We start from the raw sequence: 20,917 nt of genomic DNA on the forward strand, positions 1-20,917 counted from the left end.
CCATCCTATTTGCATTCTAGTTGGTGTATCAAGTACCCACATATCTGAGATTTTATTATTTACTTTCTAATCTGAAAAAATAGTAATAAAACCTCAAAATTCATCCATACAATGGTAATAAAAAAAAAAAGCCTGGCACTAAAGAATCCTTAATTATTATCGCAAGAAGGACTAAACTATTACTTCACAAAAATACTTATTTATATTGTACACATTTATTTTTTAAAAAATACAATACCAAAAAAACAAACTTGCAGTTGCTTGCAAAATTGCTTTTAGAATACTCCAAAAGACATTTCTACTAGAGAGTCTTTCAACCACTTAACCTGATAGAGACAATGCAATTTTGACTAAGCACAAACACTTCACAAAAACAATATGTCTAAGGTCACTTGGTCTGTTCAGCCTGGAGGAGACTGAGGGAAGACTTCAATGCAGTTACAACTTCCTTGTGAGGGGAAGAGGGGGGGCAGACATTGATCTCTTCTCTCTGGCAATCAGTGAAAGACCTAAAGGGAACAGCCTGAAGTTGTATCAGGGGAGGTTTAGGTTGGATATTAAAAAGAGGTTTTTCACCCAGAATATGGTTGGGCACTGGAACAGGCTCCCCAGGGAAGTGGTCACAGCACCAAGCCTGACAGAGTTCAAGAAGCGTTTGGATGATACTCTTGGGTACATGGTGTGACTCTTGGGGATGGTCCTGTGTGGGACCGGGAGTCGGACTCGATGATCCCTGCGGGTCCCTTTCAACTCAGCATATTCTGTGATTCTCTGAAATGCTATTACAACTATGTAAGTATTTCTCATGGCTTTATCAGCATGTAATTTTTTTCTCACTCATTTTTCTGCAATGTATGCCATACTATCTACCTCAACAGAAAGGCGGATAACTTTGCATACATCTGTATGCCCTATGCACACAAACTTTTCACTCTCATGGAACAACCAAATATTGCAGAGCATGCAAGCAACAGGATTCTGCAACCCAAATTGGTGTATTTTTCCTCATAGAGAACAAGAACTATAACAAATCCCAAACCCACATGACACCATATGATTGTGAGAAGTACTCTAATGATATAATTCAACTGTATCAGTGGAATAAATCACTGGGGCCTAGATTAAAAGTATTTTCCTTTCTCACCCACCCTTGCTTTCTCAGAAACCTCTATCAGGTGTTTGGAGCATGCTTGCATTCATTTGTGTGTGTTGGTTTTGTTTTAAAACAGACACCATCCCTTATCTAGTTAAAGACACAGAATCCTGATAGTTAAAATATTGATGTAATTATTCATGAAACAAATCCTTTTTGATGGAATAAAGTCTCATGCACCATTTGCTTCATTTGTCACAAATTATTCCAGAATAACCCTACAAAATATGTGAAAGCATAGACAAATTAATCATGTACACCTGCTTCAAGACCTGCCTTTCTATACATTTCATGTATACATTTGATGGTAATTCCACCTCTTGAAAACTATGAAACTGAAGCAGATACAGACAACTACTGCCTCCAAACTCTCAGCTGCATTTTTGTTTCTTTGAAACTGTTTCTCTCTGTTCAATTGTTAAATTGCGTTTCAGAGATCACAAAAGAATTATTTTCAACTCAAGGATGCAAGGTAGGAGCCTAAAAGGTGATATCTGGAAAACAATAAGCAACACAGGCTAGCACACAGAAAATACAGTTTAGCATTTCCATGCTGGACATCTATTACTATTGCCAGAGTATGAGCTTTGTGGCTACATACTAGTCACAAATACAGATACTAAATGCTTTTTATAAATATGAAGTCACACATACATATTAAAAGTGTACAATTAGGATTTTTACACCTGTAATTTGCAATCTTCTTTTCACTCCAATTAAAAGCAGTATTTAATGCCAATCTCTTTTTCAGGTGTTCTAGGTTGTTCTCTAGCATACATGCTTCAGACACTTCAGAAATAATGAAATAATTTTTTTCACAAAGTGAATTTCTTAAGCCAGAAAAGATTAAAGAAAAACAAATACTTGATGCTCTGTGATACAACCCTTTTTCCGGAACACCTACACAGCGATTACAAAGTTAATCGCACCCATCAGGCTTCAGAATGCACTTGAAGAAACCCTATCACTTTTCCTTTTAATTTTCCTTAACATGTACATTGCTTTGAAGCCACTTTATCCAAGTAGTCAAAAGTGACAGATATGACAGACAGTCTGGTTCCAGGATCCTTAAAAAATGGCAGGTTTTTAAAAAAGGATAAGACCTCTCTAGAGAGGAAAACCCAGTCTCTCCATCATGCAAAACACCAGGAAATATATTTTTTCAGTTACACCTGGCAATTCCCAGCCCAAATCCCAAGTTCCTGAGACTTGTAAAGCCTAGCACTATGAAAGCACCATATTATAAAAGCAAGAATCCCACATTACAAAAATTCAAAGCAAAAACAGCTCAGGCGAAAAAAAAAGAATGTAGTATGAGACACATTCTAAAACGAAATATTGACATCAATAGTATTCACAGGCAAAATTTCTGCCTCTTGACATTTTAGACAAAGGAAAGCTGTAATGAAAGCAGCTCATTTATTTAAAAAATGAGCTGAGTTCAGCCGTGGCTAAGGACAAAAAGAGCCACAGTTTAACTAACTTGGGTGGAACATTAGCACAGAGAATTACCACCACTTATTATGCATTAATATGTAATAAATGACATGCTGACTCAATTAAAATCCAGTGACAGTAAAATGATAAATTGAGAACAAACCGTTAACTATAATTCGTACTGATATATGAATCTGACAGTTGACATTAATTAACTCTCTTAACATCATAGAATAAAAGGATTTTAAAAAAAAAAATTTAATGTGGAAAAATACTTTATTAAGTCTCCTCAATATAATGCTATTAATGATCTGGAAAAGTTATTTAATGAGTTAAATGCATCTGCATTTTAAAGTATGCAGTAACTCACAACTATTAAATAGTGAACTCAACCCAAAGAGATCTTATAAATCTATCTTGAATATGCACACTCTGCAGTAAAATTTTAAAGTGATGAAATGAATTCAAGTATCTTAAATGTTTAGGCAATCAGCCCAGGCAAACCCATAGGCAGTGGTAAGATTCATCAAAGTTGAAGAATGCTACAATACTTTGAGTTAACTGTATCACAACAAATACATTTTAAGAAGCTACAGAAAAGGGACATAAAGCATCTCAATGAAGATCAAGATACAGAGCTGAGGTGACTGGGTCCAGAGGCCCATTTTCAGTTGTCCAGAACTGCAACAACTAAGCAGTTACAAAGACTTTAAAATTCTCAAAAGAAATCCTGGCAGTTCTCACCATCCTACAGATTATTTAACAAGTAAATTAATTGCTTATGTCCTTGTCATGATATTTCTTAAAATATTTGGAAACACGTCTGCATTCTCTGGAAACAAAATTTTGCAACCTCTATCTGCAATAATTTCAATTTTAAGTTCTAAAATGTGCCTCCATCTTAACCAGTCAGTTAAGAAACCAAAACATAAAGCCTCCATATAAATTTCATCCCACATTACCTAAGCAAGTTATTTCTCTTTCTGTGTAAAGGATAAGGAAAACCACAGCCTGCCACTGCAGAACTGCTGAGGCAGCCACTCTCAGCCCAAGCAGAGCAGGTATATGGCATCCTGACAGGACTCATCTCCACCACAGTGCTTGCAGCAATACAGCACCTACCTGCAGAGCATGAGGCAATCCTTTACTAGCAAACTAATGCCTACTGTCTAAAGTAGCTCCCGCTCTGAGACTGAGCCTCACACACCTTCAAAAAACAAACTGAACTTTAAAAAGGATGCCTGACTTTCTGGCACTGCTAAAAGAAAAGCAACACAGTACTGCAGGTAACTGATTCTTGTATCAAGACATTTTGCTGTCATTGTTACACAAAATGAGTCAGCATTTACTGAAAGCACAATATGCTCTTCTTTTTTTTTTTCTTTTTTTCCTGAATCACTCCATACCCCGTTGGAAGCTAGCACGTCCTCTGTCTCATCATCTTTGTTGTCGGCCTGAATTTCAAATGGGTTTCCTCCGTTACAGTACTGCTCAAATAACGTCAGCGTTGCTGAAATTGTTGAAGCAGGCTGCTTACTAGGTGACACAGATGGGGAACGTGACTGCTCCATGAACTTAAATTCCTATTAATAGAAATAAAGTACAACTTTAATCAGGCAGTTTCAGTATTATTATGACAGCAGTTCTATAAAAATAGAGGATAAAAACAAACTTTTGGACAATTAGCCAAAGATTGCTGCTTATTTAAACATGCTTTTCATGCTGGCTCAAGTTAACCTTGAAAGTGGCAATCTTATACTGCTGGTCTTGGCAATTTTAGCAGTTTTTCACTATGACATGCAATACATCTGCATTCTGAAAGTATTTACAGTCTAAAACTAGGTGAAAGCTAATTGGTTTTTTATTTCACAGAAATGAGGAGATAAAACAAGACTTAAATTCTATCCAAAAATGTAGTTTTCATTACAAAAGTTACCAGGAACTTCACTAAAGCTGAAATTTTCTTGTTGATACTTTATTTTTAAAAAGTTCTTTTCCAAATTTTTTATTTCTCAAACCCACTGCACATAAGCTTTCTGATCACTGGGTGAGTGCAAAATCTTTTGCAAATAAATGGACCAAGTAGGACACATAAGGCATGATTTTTGATATTTTTTTCTAAAAATCCTGACTTAGTTGATATACCATTTTTATCTATTAAACTCTAGCTATTGATTTTCAACAATGGCAAAATGTACATCGTCATTTAACTGAAGGTTTAAAGATCAAAACACATGCAGCTAAAAGGATTACAATATTAGATTTCTGTTTGCTTAAACGAATCAGTTACTTTCTGCAATTTTCTGCTGCTCCAGTCCCTTGAGCAGTATATATGATTTATAATCCCATTTCTCTACTAAAAATATTATTTCTTTTGTTACTGGATGCTACTGAGTGTCCTCCTTCCTTTTTCCTTTGTACTATTACTGCCCCAGTAGCCTATTGCTTGCTTCTACAGTTAACTCTACAGAAGCTGCAAAACTATCTTTTTCTTAAGATTGCTCCACTAAATCATTTTTCACTTTAGTTATAGCTTTAATCACAGGCACCATGTTTTATTTGGCAAAACAAGTGAATTTCATTCACCACATGCTGAACTTAACAAAAATCACTTTAGGACAGAAAGTGAGCACACCAATTACTTGCTTTCAGTTGGACTTCAGCACAGGAGAATATTTTTTTCCCTTTCCAAATGAGCCAGTATGACCTATGTTTCCAGAAACAGATGCCAGATTGGTACAAGGTAGTGAGCACTCATGCCACTACTTTTAGGTGTTCATCTTTTAGCATCTTACTGTCAGACAAACAATTTAGAAATTGAAAACAGACATATTAACAGTACATTAAAACATGAAAAATAAAGGCTAACATCATGCTTACAACTCTAGCATCTTCCATAAACCCCTACCTGCCTGAAACAGAAACACTACCATTTTAAAACCATTTGGTTCTTGGGTTTCCAATATCATGAAGTAAAATTTAAGGGTTTTTAGCAGCCATTAAAAACATTTGAACAGTAGTTCATGGATCTTACTACTTCTTAGAACACCTGGACTCTTACTTGTTAAAGTATTAATACATTTGTATGTTTTATATGTAGAACGTACATGAAGCTGCAGAATATTAAAGCTTGATTTAACAGGACAAAGTTCCCAGGTCTCATTCTCCAAAAACATTCTTAGTTCTTCAAGACGGGTTCTGAAAAACAACAAATGAATACTCTTAATTGGCAGGAAGTGTAAATCAGAAAGTCTCAAAGAATGTCTATCTCCAAAATTTGGAAACAAATCTTTTTGGTCAAAACCATTACAAACTATAGAGGGACATCTATGATTATGCAGCAATACTGGACTTTTTTTCCTCTATGTAAACTGTAGAAAGCAACACTATTAGCAGTACAACAGCTTCTCAAAGACCAGACAAGATAGATGCTCCTTTCAAACACACTGAAGCCAACACATAGCAAAGGGAAGTGGAAAGAACTCATGTCCCAAGGGCATCTCAACTTTTCAGAGAAGAAATACTAAATGGCTATTAATCTGTATTTTTCTTCATAGCTTAACTTCCATTTGGTACCAATTAGAAACTGTAATAAGGAAAAGTAATCAAGCCATTACATCCCTGCATTGTTTCTGTTATGTTTTTAATCTCTAGAAAAGCCTCTGTTTGGTCATAAGCAGAAATACCTTTAATAAAGAAAAAATTTTGTCACATAAGTGGAACACAGAGGAAAAGACAGCAATGAGTGCTTATTGAGGTCACATAGCTCTATCTTTTCTTCTTAATATCTGGTATATTGTTTCGTTTAACAAGTATCGGTTGGTAATTTATGCACTGGGTTTCTAATTAGGTAATAAAATATTCTAGAAATACCACTACTTCAATAATGAACTACAACCACTGCTACCATTAAAATTTGCCTGCCTCAATGAGATAAAGCAATGTGTTGAATTATGACTACAGTTTGCTGTGTCTATTTAAATTCACCAGTTAAATGCAAATAGACTTCAGGTGCTATTTTCAGTGCATTTAGTAGCCACAGCTTGCAGACCTCACAGAAAAGCCAACAGAAACAACAGACAGAGATGCTGTGAAAACCAGAGTTAGATTAAAATTCTTAGTGAGGGAGACTAAGGGGAAAGAATCACAGAAAAGCAAACATTTAAAACCCACACAGCAACAGGCTTTGTAGCATTTCAAAACTGAAATCAAGGCTCTGACAAAGTATTTGAACAAATGCTCTTCATTTTCACCAGCATATGTCTAGAAAGGGGCACACACAGAAGACCTGATGCATTCATTCTCTGAAAAGCTTTAGTGATCAGGCACACCTTTTTACAAGTGTATCAGTACAAAAAGTAAATTGAATTCCAAAAAGCACCTTACTGATGCTCTTCACCAAAAGCCCATTCAAATTTCTCAAAATAATCAGTTTTCACTGCAAAAAAGGCTCTAGTACCATGTTCTCTTCCACATTTTTTGAATTACATGGCAAATTCCTTTGAATGTTTTCTTTGTGTTGGCAGTTCTCTATAACTCCACACTGCCCAGGAGGTCACATATGTCAAATTACACAAAAAAAGAACTGATTACTCCTGGACACTAAGCATTTCAACTCTATGTAGCTTTTATGTACTAATTAATCCTTAAAAGCACTACTGCTTTTCTTCTTCCCCTCCAATTAAATACACAAGAGGAATGAAAGCCACATTAGCTTGATCTGAAAAGGCAAGATGCTTAAAGCTTTTATATAAAATAACCAGAGGCACATAGCTGTGAGGCAAGGTTTTTTAATATTTTTCCTTCTGAGGATGAAAACATCAGCCAATTAATCGTCACAAAACCCACACAGCATAAAATACACAGGAAGTATTAAAAGGTTCACACAGCTTGAGTCATATCAATAAATATTTCCTTTTATTTTCACAAGATTTACATTACATTTTTAAAAAACACAAGTTATTTCAAAAAATTATTTCTATATGTATTCCATCAGTGTTCCTTAACCTTTATTTTGCCCAAAGATAATTCAGAAAATTAGTCCCTAAGCAGTTAAACATAAGCAAAACCACAGCAGTCAAAATGATATTTACTTAACCAAATAAGGCATTATGTGGTAAGGCAGTGTAGTAAAAGATGGTTAGGTAGACCAAAATCAGTTAATGAAATTCAGTTCAGGATTCGGAAATGCTTTCAAGAAATAAAGATAGGTGGCATCTCCTGACAAGACATAATGTAGATATGATTAAAGCTCAAGTTTTTCAGACAAACTGGAACTGAGCTCTTCATCAAATGTCCAAAAAGAAATACTAGCTACAAACTACCAAAGCTGGAAGAAATTTTAAACCACATTCTCATCTTCTGAATTTAGACACTGTCTCATGTTCTCCTGCCATAATTTTCATACTTTATGGATTTTAGGCAGAAAGTCTCAGACCAAATATGTCTGGATGTTATTAGCTGTATGACAGATGACAACAGATCAAGACTAGGAAAGTAAGTTTCTTAGAACACAGAACATTCTATTTCTTCTCATATCTTTCTAGCTTTTTACACACAGAAAGAACATAATGCTAGACAACTGGAAGAAAAAAGTTGCCAGTCATCCAAACCAAAATATTTGGAAAATCAAGGCAATTAAAACAAATAAACAGAAAGACAAGTCTTGAAGCTGTCATAGCCATATATCATATTTGAGTCCAGAGACTACCTGTCCATGACAGCACATATAACTGGCCTCAGATACAACAACAGAGTTGACTGAAATGTAATTAGATACTGCCAATGAAAACACCATGAAAACATGACTCAAAAGGATGGACTCAGTTCTAAATATCTCTTTTGATGCAAGACAAAATTGCACATTGAAAAAAAAAATTTCATAGTCATACAGGACCACTCTTTTTAAGCAGTAGCATAGAAAAAGAAGTAACAATTTGCTACAAAGATTGGACTTCAGAGGCATTCATCCTCAGGATGCCAGGGGACAACTTAAGAGTTAACCTGCAAAATTCTACATAAAAAAATTGTTCATCTTTATCTGGCTTGCCAGCTACAGAACTAGGGCTTTCCACAACCATATCAGAAGCAAAGGCTTCTCCTTTGGAAAAGCATTTACCCAGCAAAACTAAATGCCATTAGAAACATTCACTGCACATATAGCAGTCTCACCTGTGGTATGTTTTGAAATAGTTAACACTTTGTTTTCTGATAGATTCTTGCAAAACTTCAGACTTACTGCCACAAAATTCCTCTCCAACTTGCATCAGCCTATAGTAATAAAACAAAGTTTAGAAATATTTATTGATTTCTTAATACTGCTGTTCCAACCATGAGTGTACAACATGTATCTCCATAAAAGCAGAGCACCAGTGTTACACTGCAATGCCAGGGCTGCATTCCACAAAAGCCCATGTCTGATTTCCCTCTAAATCTTATCATTATGTTCCATACACATAGAGACAAAGAGCCATATAAGCAAAATAGATTTTTTTTTGAGATCCCACTATGCAGGGCAAGCTGTCAGCTCACAGTCTCAATCTGTCATTTTTTTACCAAAACTGAAAGATATAATATTGTAAAGGTTGGCAGTACCACAGTATTTTTCTGCTCTTGACTGAGAGTCCCTTTAAAAGCTGTTAGAAACAAAATTGCTAGACCCACACATCTCAAATCTTAAAGGCAGACAATACTGAAATCATATCACACTTAAGCACTACTTGAGCAGCAAAGTAATTCATGCTACCTCTCCCAAATACATCCTCAAACTCCCACATAAAGAAGAATTGCTCTTCAAGCTCAGCACATATGACTGAAGCCAAAATGTTAATATCAGCCTTAATCAACTGTGCTATCTTATCAGAGTGGACGTGTATTAAATGGTCTTACGACCACATCAGTATACCTGCTGATAACATCAAGTACAAATATGAAGTCGTCATATTTGAAGTTAGACAGATCCGTTCCCAGAAGGTATGTTTTCACTTTCAATTGAACATCCTACAAAACACAAACAAGTTTTTGTATACCTAATACACTAAAGACAAAAAGTGAAGACTCAGATGCCTGGTTCATTAGCACTTTCTGGTTGCTTGCACTTATAACTTCTATTTTTGAGATTTAGAGTAGAACTCCATTTTCTTTAACAGGGATGAATTCTCTAAAGTAATTTTATAATCAGTTTCTTTAACACTCTATACCACAAGGTCAATCACAGATGCTTTATTATCAGTGCAAAAGCAGAGCTCAGGATTACAGCTTTTTCATCATACATCTGGGGTGTCACTGCACATCAAACTGATCCAGTGGTCAGATCAGGAATACTGTGAAACCAGGCAGATTCACAAGACTCCAAGTTCTCCATAGCTCTGGTTATACCAGAAATATAAAGCAGTATGACTGTGCTAACACAGAAAAGCACATGAAAAGAAAATAGATAGTGGGGCAGCACACACACGTTGTGAGAAATGGAATCAAACTGAAAGTCTTATTACTATATCTTTGTATCTTGACTGAGTTTGTAAGCGCAGCAACCAAGTAGTAACTGAGTCACAAATTATTTTTCAATGGTATTGATATATTCAAATCAAACCAAATCACTTTTTAAAAAATCCCTGGAGATATTTCTTTAAGAAGATTAGTATAAATATAACTGTAATTAATAATGGGGGGTGGGAGAAGGGAAGGAACAAATATTTAGTGGGTAAAAAGAGTCAAAAAACATACCTGCCATATTCGTGAAAGCCCATGTTCTAATTTCTTTTTCACATAGTTGCGGTCAAAACTGTTCTCTTCAGTTCCCATCACATTGTTGCCATCTGAAACTTAAGGTGAAAGGCACTGTACATAGTTCCAAAAGCTTTGAAATGTATCTTATTTTCCTACCCATAATGAAACTTTTCCTTTAGCTATTGCCATATTATCCATTATGCAAACTCCAGGGGACCTACTTTGCTCTAAACTTTCGAATGGAAATGAATAATGCACATATAAGTATTATATGCTAATACAAACCAGGAAAGCTCGTGATGGCTTTTATGTGAGAAAGATATCCCATTAAACAAATTAAGACAAGAGCAACATATACTGATATTTCAAATAAAAAAAGTTAAATGATTAAGTGAGCACTGCTTATCCTCTACAAGATTCTCTAAGACATTCTACCTTTGTAGACAAGAATCATGAACTTAAAAGTTTCAGAAGCAAGATTTTTAACTTTATGCCGCAGCAAATTCTTACTGCAACTCCAAGGAAAAATACTGGAATTTTTCCATGAACTATGCAAACTATATGGCATCTTCTTTCCTTTTCCCCATACTAATCTATGTTTGTGCATGAAATAATGTCAATCATACAACCACTCCCACAGCACTGCATCACTCTCCAAGAAAGCACTGTAATGCATGGTAAACTGCTCCTGCATGTGCTCCCCCTTCTCCCCATGGAGGAAATAGATTTTATTTCCATTTTCAGAAAGAAGAGGTAATATTTTAAATGCAGTTTGTGAGCCTATAGCAGTAGTTACCCCTGCAGTCAGTGATGGCACAGTGTCATACAGTTTGCTTCACAGCCTATGACTGACCACAGGAAAGCTCAGGTTTAGCCAGGCTATACAGACAAACGATAACTGTGCTTCCCTGACAAGGAGAAAAGCTATACATGTCCTCAAAAGCCTGAACCATTTAGTGATTTGACATGAAAAATAAAAAATCCCATAAAATAACACACTGGAATATTACACAGCATACAGTCCTCCTTCCATTCCATCATTCAAGAGGCTGCAAACACAGAAGAATTAGGATTGCCTGTAGTACCCTAGCATTGCTGTGCAGCTCAGACCAGTCTTTCCATATCTTCTGCAACCTGCAGCTAGTTTTCAGTCTCTTGCTCCCAGCCCAGCTGGTCACATCTCTCTACCTCCACACAAAGGCTCCCAACTCAAAGAAATTTCTTTCCCTTACTCCTGATCCCAGCATCTCCTCTCAGAATACTAAGAATACTTGAGCCCTAAACTGTCACTTTGCACACATATTAGGAATTCTCCCCTCTGCCTAGGAGTCACAGGAACAGGCAGCACAAAGCCCAGATCCTATAGGTGTGCAGAGAAGGACCTGGAGAAAACTAAATAAACAGGCAAACAAAAGCAGTTGTTTATGATATCGTGGGAAAGACAGTTACTATCTATAATTTGAGTTTACTTGGAGATAAAAAGGACATGTCTAACAGATTAGGGCATGTCTAACATTCTTGCCTTAGATTATATTCCTGAAAGAGAAAACTCTTTTTTAACTTCAGACTTCACAGCCAGATAGATACTACACTGCTACAATGAAGACAGGAAGGCAAAGGAAAGAGTAGAACTTTTAACAGCTCCTCAATGACCTGCAGTAATGTATTGGTCAGCCCTAACTTGCAGAACACTTTATGTGGAACAAATAAATACTAAAAAAATAATAACATTTTATTTCTAGCATCAACAGGGAATTCAGAAGCAATCCAAGGTCACCAGGGAGACAGCACTAAGGTCGTGTAGCCTTTTCAGCAGTTAAACTGTGTGATGCTACCAGATGCCTCAGGTGCAGCTCCAGAAGCTTTTCATTCATGAGCTGACCTCATCAATGCAGGGACAAGATTTCATGTGGTCATTCAAAACTTGCAAGGACAAAAATGTCACCTGCATACCAAATACCTGTCACAGCAGTGTTATTTAGATGGTAATGTGCTACTAGGACCACAGTGAGAGCTAATCCTGACTGACCGTTGCAGTTCTTCATTACCAGGCTTCACAGCTTTTTCCAGAAAAGCTCTTGGCTTAGTTTCACTTTCCTCAGAGGAAAGAGCAATTTTTCATGTCTAATTGCAAAAGAGTCCAGAAACATAAAAAACCTACTGTCCTCCATCTGTCAGCACTAAGAAATTTTTGTCAACAACTTGTCAAGCCTTGCCCTGAATCCAGACCTTGCAGTCTAGATGAGTATCATGTAAATACTGTGAGCACTCTACTAATGAGCCAAGTAAGGAATGGGAGGCCAGACACAGGACTTTGATCAACCTTTTCAGATGTGTGCAGAACAGATCTCCACGGCATTATCTGGACTACCACATATTTAAGAGAAGGAAGGAAAAGCATCCAGTGACAGGAATGGTTATGACTGGTATCAGACACTGACAATTCAACTAAACCGAAATACAAAAGAGCACAGCAGTCTGACCATGTTCTGATCATGTCTTCTTCAGATCATCCAGTACTCACTGTCAAGTGAGCAGAGTTTCCTTCTCTAACTATCGCTAATCATAAATAGCACTTAACAGTGTTTCATACTCCCAGTCTTAGGCCAGACTCTGTGTAAGTAGAAGAGCATGATATAAAGTTTTTCCCCCCTCAACCACCTGGTTTTTGCTTTGAACCCTTGCAGAATATGTTTCTCAGAACAAGAACTGTTACCTATTATATGAATGTTTATAAAACATATAAGCATAACAAGAATAACAAAAATATGAAATCTTCAACATCTGTAACTCCATTTAAATTTAAAAAAATGTGTGGAATATGAATACTGAGAAGGATGCTGGCCTTGCTTAATTTCCTTCAGACAGAGCTATGGGTGTATTTGGACATGTTATTAAATTATGAATTTTATCAAACACTGAGAAAGCTTCAACTGCAAGCCAGGGACCATGGTATGAACACTATCAAGAAGAACTGCCTACCCAATATGTCTGCCCACGAGGCTAGAACTCAAGAATACAGAACTAGTGTAATAGTGAGATAGTGTAACTAGCCAGAATGTAAAAGCTCTGGTACTGTCAACTGAATAACTCCTCATCAGAATTAAAAACATAACAAAATACAGTCTGGAATTTGGGCTTATATTAGGGACAAATATTCGTTTCTTCCAAGGCTGCAAAGCTATATTCAACTTTTTCCTCTTTAAAATCACTGAGACTGCTTTTGCAGATTAACTGAGAATTTACCCTAATTACTCAAAATGAGATGATGAAAGGCTGTTTGATATGCAAACAAGACCCAAACATAATTCCACACTATATCTACTCTTGCAGGGCACTTAAAAAAATTTTTCCTTGTGAAAGAAAAATCATAAAACAAATATTAGCCTCCTAAATATGTTCATCTTCTGAAAGTAATAATTCTGACAAATGCATTTTCATAAGTGATTTACACGGAAGATTAAACAAAATATAAACAGAAAGAATAAGCCAACCAGAAAAACTCTAAGTGGATTTACCATTTCTCAGACTATACAAGGAAACAAACCCAGCTATCTGAGCCACAGCACGCTCTTTGTATGATTCTGTGACCTCCTCTGTTCTAAACTTCTGCAGATTGAGGCCACTCCTAAAACAGTCAGTGTCTTTGACATATTCTCTAGATTAAGACCATAGTCCTTGTACTCATAAACTGCTACTCATGAAGGAATGGTTGGACAGACATTGTCATATAAATGCTATTGTTCAATGAAAAATCCATGCAACATTCTCTCTGTCAATCTCCCGGTGCTCACATGGTTTACGGACAGTCATGCTACAAGGTCTTGTTTCCAGTCTTTTAATGAACTGTACTGCAGCTAATTTCACACATCCAAACATATTAATTTCCTTGAAAATCAAGGATTGGACAAAGGTCCACAAGCATTTATACTTTTTGCTTTGAAGAATTTATAACATGTAACAGAACACATAAATGTTCATAATTACACAGAAAAACAAGAATCAAAAGCACCCAAGGAGTTATTCTTCTAGATGGCTGATTTAAATACAGTAATTCTTCAGGTTTTTCAATATTTCTCAAAAACTCATAAAAGCAGTCTTCAATCATAACAAAAGGTTTTTGTTTAATCCTCGCTGGACAAAGGAAAGGGAAAAAAACCCCACCAAAATCAATCGCATCTCTGTCCTCTAGCCTCACTCTTTCACTCTTTAAATAGAAAGCAGATCTTGCAGAGAATTTATACAGTACTATAAATGAAAATTTTTGAAAATTAAAATGGTTGACATTCGATTTACATCTTGCATCATTTTCTTCTTGCTTTTCTCTGAATCTATTATAGATATTAGAGTTATTACCAAGGATTACACCAACTGTAATCCTTTTACCACTAGGATTACACTTGTGAAATCAGTAAATGCTACAAGTGATCATTTTACTGCCTCCTTTCGTTCTTCTGTTAAATCATTGTCGCATAAATACAAGTAAATTACATCAAGGTCACAGTAAATTCTATGGTATGTGAAAATCCAACTGAACCAGACAAGGCCTCGCACAAACCAATGCAACTTCGAACTTTGCTTAGAGCAGGGAAGATAAAAATGACCCGCACAAGTCCCTTTAAAATTCATTTTCTATTTGATTCTCTAGTACAAACACAAACAATGCTCTGACCACAACCAATAATGCCATGGAAAATTTTCCAGTAATTAGTTTATTTTCAGCAATGAAACTCCATATCACAGCAATTTGCTGTTTACTGTACAAGCAACAAAATCACAGAATAAGCAACAGTTCATTAAATGTGACATAGAACTTACTTCATGCTATGAAGTTGATAAATTTAGTTCACTAATTTTATCTTCAGTAGGATTAAACAAGTTCTACCTATGGACACTTAATTCTGTCTTTCCAACAGTATATTAGAACAATTAAGTGTTATTGATAATCATAGAACTATTAATACCATACATTTCACTACGATTTACTGCTATTCTGTTACAGAACACTTCAGCAACCTAAATCTCATGATTATTTCCTTTTTCATGAAAGGTTCTAAAATATGTCTCATTATTTTAAAATAATTAGGATTCCATTTATATCTAGAGATAATTATTTGTTTCCATTTAGTTTATTTCAAGCGAGTGTTTTTTCAATTGATCTTAGAAAAGGTAATCCCCAAAGATCAGTCCACACTATAACTGAAATAAACTGCAAATTCTGAACTCCATTCAATTGCTCTTCAGACTTCTCAGAACAATAACGAGCAGAGTATTTGAAGATATAAAGCAGACGCCTCTTTCCTCAGAAATGCAGAAGGGCAATTATTTACAAGTTAGGTAAAGTACATTTTAACATCTGTAACAGGCCTCAGTAATCACAAACACTTGATACATGACCTAGATGAAGTGCAACCTCCTTTCGATAATCCAAGCAGGACTTCTTTTGGATAAGATTCAGTATTAAAATAGAAAGAGCTATGTAAATCATGCCATCGAAGTCCAGCTTCCCACTTCTACAGCTGTGTTTGTGCCCTAAAATCAAGAATCCCTTGACACACTTCAGGTACTTTCTTAGAGTGCTGACATCAACTGGTACAATGACAGAAAAATACCAGGACAGCCTTGAGTTCTCAAAATGATAAAAGGCAGACAAACACACAACACTGAAGCCTGCCACTTCTATTGCTTCGGTCTATGGGGTTTAATTGAGGAAACAATTTTAGCATAATGTCCTGAACTGCCTCCCTCTTTCCTTCTCACATACATGCCCTTTCTACAGGAATTTTACTCTTTGGCTTTCGCACATATCACAGCCATTAAACTAGTAAGTATGGAATGAGAATTCCATGTATGGGTTTAGTAATTACTGCAGCATGAGCAATAAGTTTTAGAAAAAACCTTTAGTAGATATTTATAGTCCCTCTGAAATTGTACTTGTAAAATTCCCTCTGTGTGCTTTATCATTGTAGAGGTATTTGAAAAAGTGATTCAGTAGATCAACTATATTCCAGTTGTACATTACAGCTAAGCCACATCTCCAGAACCTTAAAAACTAAGAGACAGAAGATTAGTAGTAAACATACCAAAACACTCTGGCATGCATGTAAAAAGCAATGAATTTAAAATTACTCATATGACTGTATATACCACTTCATTAGGCTTAATGGTTCCTGTAAAAGGCTTTGCAGTGCAGATTATTTCTTTCTTCAGGATATCGCAAGGAACGACACTAAGGGGAACTAGTTTTGGAAGTGCATCTGTGGCTGAGTAAGTTGTCAACTGTGATAATGTTTCCATGCAATAAATACCTGCTTGATTTTACAACACACAATAGGGGAAGGACATGTCCCCTAAGAATCGTTTAAAATAAATGCATTTATATCTACAAGACTGGCACATACAAATATTCATTAAAAAATGAACCTTATACTGAAGAGTGCAAAAATCCAGTGAGTATTTCAGTTCTTCCTGCACTCTATCAGCAATAAGGCTGAAGGCACTGAGTCAAGACCACAAAGATACAGCACAAGAAAAGTTACATCCAAATATCAGAAGTTTTGTTTCCAGAAGTTTCTTACCAGAAGACACAACTGCTGCCTCGTCTTGGTCATGGTTCTCATGCCACTGCATCGTTCGGTAGTAACTGAGCATGACTTCCCAGAGGGCTTTGCAGAGATCAGCCAGGCATGGAATGTAGCTGTCTGATGTAATATGCTACAGAAAAACAAAATAACACTGTGAAACTTCAAAATTGTGTTCGTTTTTTACAGTGGCAACACAAAACATACAAACCCTTCCATATTCATACAGCTGAGGTGCTTGATATATATCAGTTTCATTTTCAAATGTATTTGAGAGGTGACAAATTCCTAATTTTAGTCAATTAATCAAATACTGTCCAAAAGCACAAAGTTTATTTGTTAGCACTTTTCTCTTTTCTCAGTTGGCCCATATGTTAAACACCTCTTACATTTATGGAACAATGAAGCAGATACAGAGGTAAAGCCATGAAGTCTAATGATCAGCACATCTCATTATCAAAGAGGGATGCAGACACCCATGACATGCAGACACTGCATCTTTTCAATGATGCAGATTCTTGTACTTCAGTAGTACACAGAAGCCATCCTGGCTAGTACCCCATTGGGTTGAATGACGTATAAAGAAGTAGTTTAAAAGCAAACAAATTTAGATGGTAGCTGCCCTACTTCCCTGAATCACCCTGCTCCAAAGAGCCAACTATGATTTCAGATACTCTTTAGGCAAAGAGTATAAATTTTATCAGAGAGCCAGATACACAGAAGAAATAACTAAGATGAGATTGTCAGGAAAAAGGATGACTTTGAGAAGGGGTCTTGCTGGATAAAGAAAAAACTGTAAAATATATTGTTCATTGGAGTGGCAATGCTACGCCACCCTTGTCTCAGTCACTGTGAAGCACAGTGTCACAACTTATAGACAAGGGTAAAGTCCAGCTGCATAGATATGATTTTAATTACATTGTTTACATTGTTATTTAAAGTTTCTCATAGAAGTCTGGAAATTAGCACTTCCAACTAACACTGCTCTAGAAAAGAGATCATGTTTTCCAATAGCTATATCAGTGTCCACAGCTGGCTTCTGCAAGGTTAATTAGCTTTTACCAACTGGGTACTGTGTGCCTGCTAACCCAAATACGTATATCCATGATGGTACAAAAGTTTTGACATTAGTTACAAGAAAACTCTTCAAAAATACGAACTGCTTCTGCAACAGGGTGTCAACATAATCACCAAAAGAATCAACCATGGATTCCATAGAGAGCAAACCTTTAATTAAGGCAATCAATTCCCTCAACTGCATCCTCATCCACTGACCTCACTGAGGCTTTCAAAACATGGTGTGTCCTTCTCAAGAATTGTAACACCACTAATCATCTTCAGTACATCTGCTGGAGAATAAACATTACACTGAACAGATTTCCTATACTCCTCCTATTTTTCAGCTTTCAAGTAAAAAAAAAATATAAATCGCACATCTTTATTTTCTATTTAATCATGTTCTCGTTTCCCAAGCTTAAATAATGTTCCTGGCAGTAGGACATACCGCTCAAGCCATATTTGCCTAAATTCCACTTATGATTAAGGACTCACAGGAACTGCTCTTCAGCATTAACAGATGTCACTAGCAAAAGCATCTGGAGACTTCATGTTAATAATCATGTCCTTTCATTATGCTTGTTTGGTTTTTTTTAAACTGTATTATTATCCTGGTTCTGTGCCCTACCAAACCAGAGCTTCCTCAAGGATATAAATTAGGTATCCTGGACATATTGACAAAAAAAAGAAAAAAAGTCATGTTCTTGGTACATAAAAATTCTAACAATTGAGACAATTACTTTTTTTCTAAAACACCCTTTAACTGAACAGTTGATATACATTAGTGACTGCATTATTGAGACATTTTAATCTCAGATACTATAGGCCTTTACTAACAATCGAACAAAATAAGGTAATAAGTTTATTATTCAAACAGTAAATTGTCCTGCCAATTCACCCACTGCTTCAGCCATTTTCTCTGCCAACTCATCAGGAAATGTAACTCTTACTGTATTTCAGGGTGTTTAGTAGCTAGAAAATCTAAACCTTGCTTATGCAGATCATTATACTTGAAGATATACTGGCCTTCAGGTGGCCAGGAAGAAAGTATCACTTACTAATACCAAGTTAATTCCATTTAGACTAAGGAAACGAACAACTGAATTTCTTTGGACTTTTACTCTCTGAATATAGAAATTCAAAACTTGAAAATGAAGCAGCCAAACTCTGCCCTGCTCCAGTAGTATTCCAAAAGTGAAAGGATGTAAAAGCTAGAGCACAGCACATTGCTAGGAAAAGAAAGAGTCAACAAGGAAATAGTGAGTCTGAGTGCACAAGTACATAACTTGCATAAATGCTTAAAAATTTCTGAAAATATTATTCTTTTTAAAAAACTCACATTATTATAATATCCAGTATCTGAAGAAACAAACAAAACAAAGAAAAAAAGCCACTATACCCCCCCACTACCCATATAAAATAGAAATGAGCTAAATGAGTTCATTGTGACAGATTTTTAGAAACACACAACAGGAGATCTGTTCAAAAAGGAATACTTCAATTTTATATGACTTCCATTGTTTAATTAGAGGAAGTACTCCATAATCACTTATATGTTAAGAGCATCCTGGCTTAACAGCATAGATAGCCTGAAGAGGGTTCTCACTAGAACTAAACAAAGAAAAAGAAAGCTCATATTTTAGTCTTAAACAATTTATTCCTCCAAAACAAAATGCAAGAGATAAAAATCTGCTAGTGTTTTTGCTGCAGGAAGTTAGAAATTTAATTGCTATGACAGTCCAGCTTATTCAGCATTCTGATTTCACAAATGCACTGCAACGGGTAACAACCAACACTGAGCAGCATGGTTTGTAAGAGATCAAAATTGCCCATCTGCAGCCTGTCCCTAAATACCTAATTGTTACCAAGAGAGTAATGAAAAAAATAAAAAACTAAATTACAAGCAAATTACAGCAGTATTCATAGTACATTACAGTCCCAAAGTCTCAGTACCTTCCTTTATACAGACTGCCAGATTCCAGCTATTGCAGGCTCACATAACTTAAGCATCATCTCATTAAGGTTTTGCATAATTAAAACCAAATAGAAATAGAGGTAATAATTTTGTAACCATGCAGTTAAAGCCACTCTCTTCCTGTGTATTACAAAATGCGATATTTCCAAGTATCTGAAAGATTCCTCTGCACTGTAAAGAATAGGGATCAACAGCAGCACACAACTTGTATTTAGAAGCTGTCAGAAGCAGCTCAGTAGTACTATTTGTAAATGTAAATAAATGGGCTTAGTATCACTAGCATTAGCAAAGAATGAGAAATAAACTAAAAGACATACATAAGTATAAAGCAGAAATAAATTTAGACAAAAAGTGCATTAGAAAGAAATGAAAATAAAACCACACTCTGAAGACTTATAGCAGAAAGATGAAAGGGCTGCAGTCTAGAGAACAGAGATCAGGGTTTGCTGGCTTTCTTCAGCTAGAATTCATCTCAGTGAAGTGTGAATTCCACCCATCTGGAACCTTTTTCATTCTGTTCATTAATACTTGTGTCAATTATTCCCAATAAATTAATTTTTCATATCACACTTCCATTCATGTGAAGGTCCTTAGATTATGTAAGCTTTCAAAGTCAAAGGGGCACCTCTTTAAAATTAAATGGCTTTCAATGTCGATGTGTTTACTAGTTGAAGCTACACGATTCCAGGAGATATGAGAAGTGAAAGAGCAGAAAATGGATTCGAGTATGAACTTTAATCTTCTTAGGATTGTACTTTAATTTAATAAATTGCAACTGACAGGATGGGTCCATGAGTTGATGAAGTATAATAAGGATTTAGCCTGTGACTGAAACAAACATCCTACAGCACATTCAAGATAGAAACATAATTTCAAATTTTAAATCAATGTTAGAACCACCTAAAATATCTAACATTCTTCCTCACCAACACTGAAGTTTAAGCAAATTTCTCAGGGTGTAACAGTAAAATCGCAAGTGAAAAAACT

The 20,917-nt window shown here is 35.8% G+C and overlaps 1 protein-coding gene across 2 annotated transcripts in view; it reads right to left on the bottom strand.

Moving 5' to 3' along the window:
• The window catches only part of VPS50 (VPS50 subunit of EARP/GARPII complex), an 82,018-nt gene that overhangs the window by 31,674 nt on the left and 29,427 nt on the right, over positions 1-20,917 (bottom strand). For both annotated transcript variants that reach the window (XM_064677525.1, XM_064677534.1), the window contains exons 13-18: positions 16,897-17,032; positions 10,316-10,413; positions 9,495-9,589; positions 8,762-8,860; positions 5,698-5,788; positions 3,997-4,173 (exon numbers count right to left, since the gene is read on the bottom strand). In XM_064677525.1, the coding sequence (XP_064533595.1) occupies positions 3,997-4,173; positions 5,698-5,788; positions 8,762-8,860; positions 9,495-9,589; positions 10,316-10,413; positions 16,897-17,032 (696 nt within the window). The remainder of the gene's footprint in view (positions 1-3,996; positions 4,174-5,697; positions 5,789-8,761; positions 8,861-9,494; positions 9,590-10,315; positions 10,414-16,896; positions 17,033-20,917) is intronic.

The sequence above is a fragment of the Pseudopipra pipra genome, chromosome 1, assembly GCF_036250125.1.
Source record: "Pseudopipra pipra isolate bDixPip1 chromosome 1, bDixPip1.hap1, whole genome shotgun sequence".
Lineage (NCBI taxonomy): Eukaryota > Metazoa > Chordata > Aves > Passeriformes > Pipridae > Pseudopipra > Pseudopipra pipra.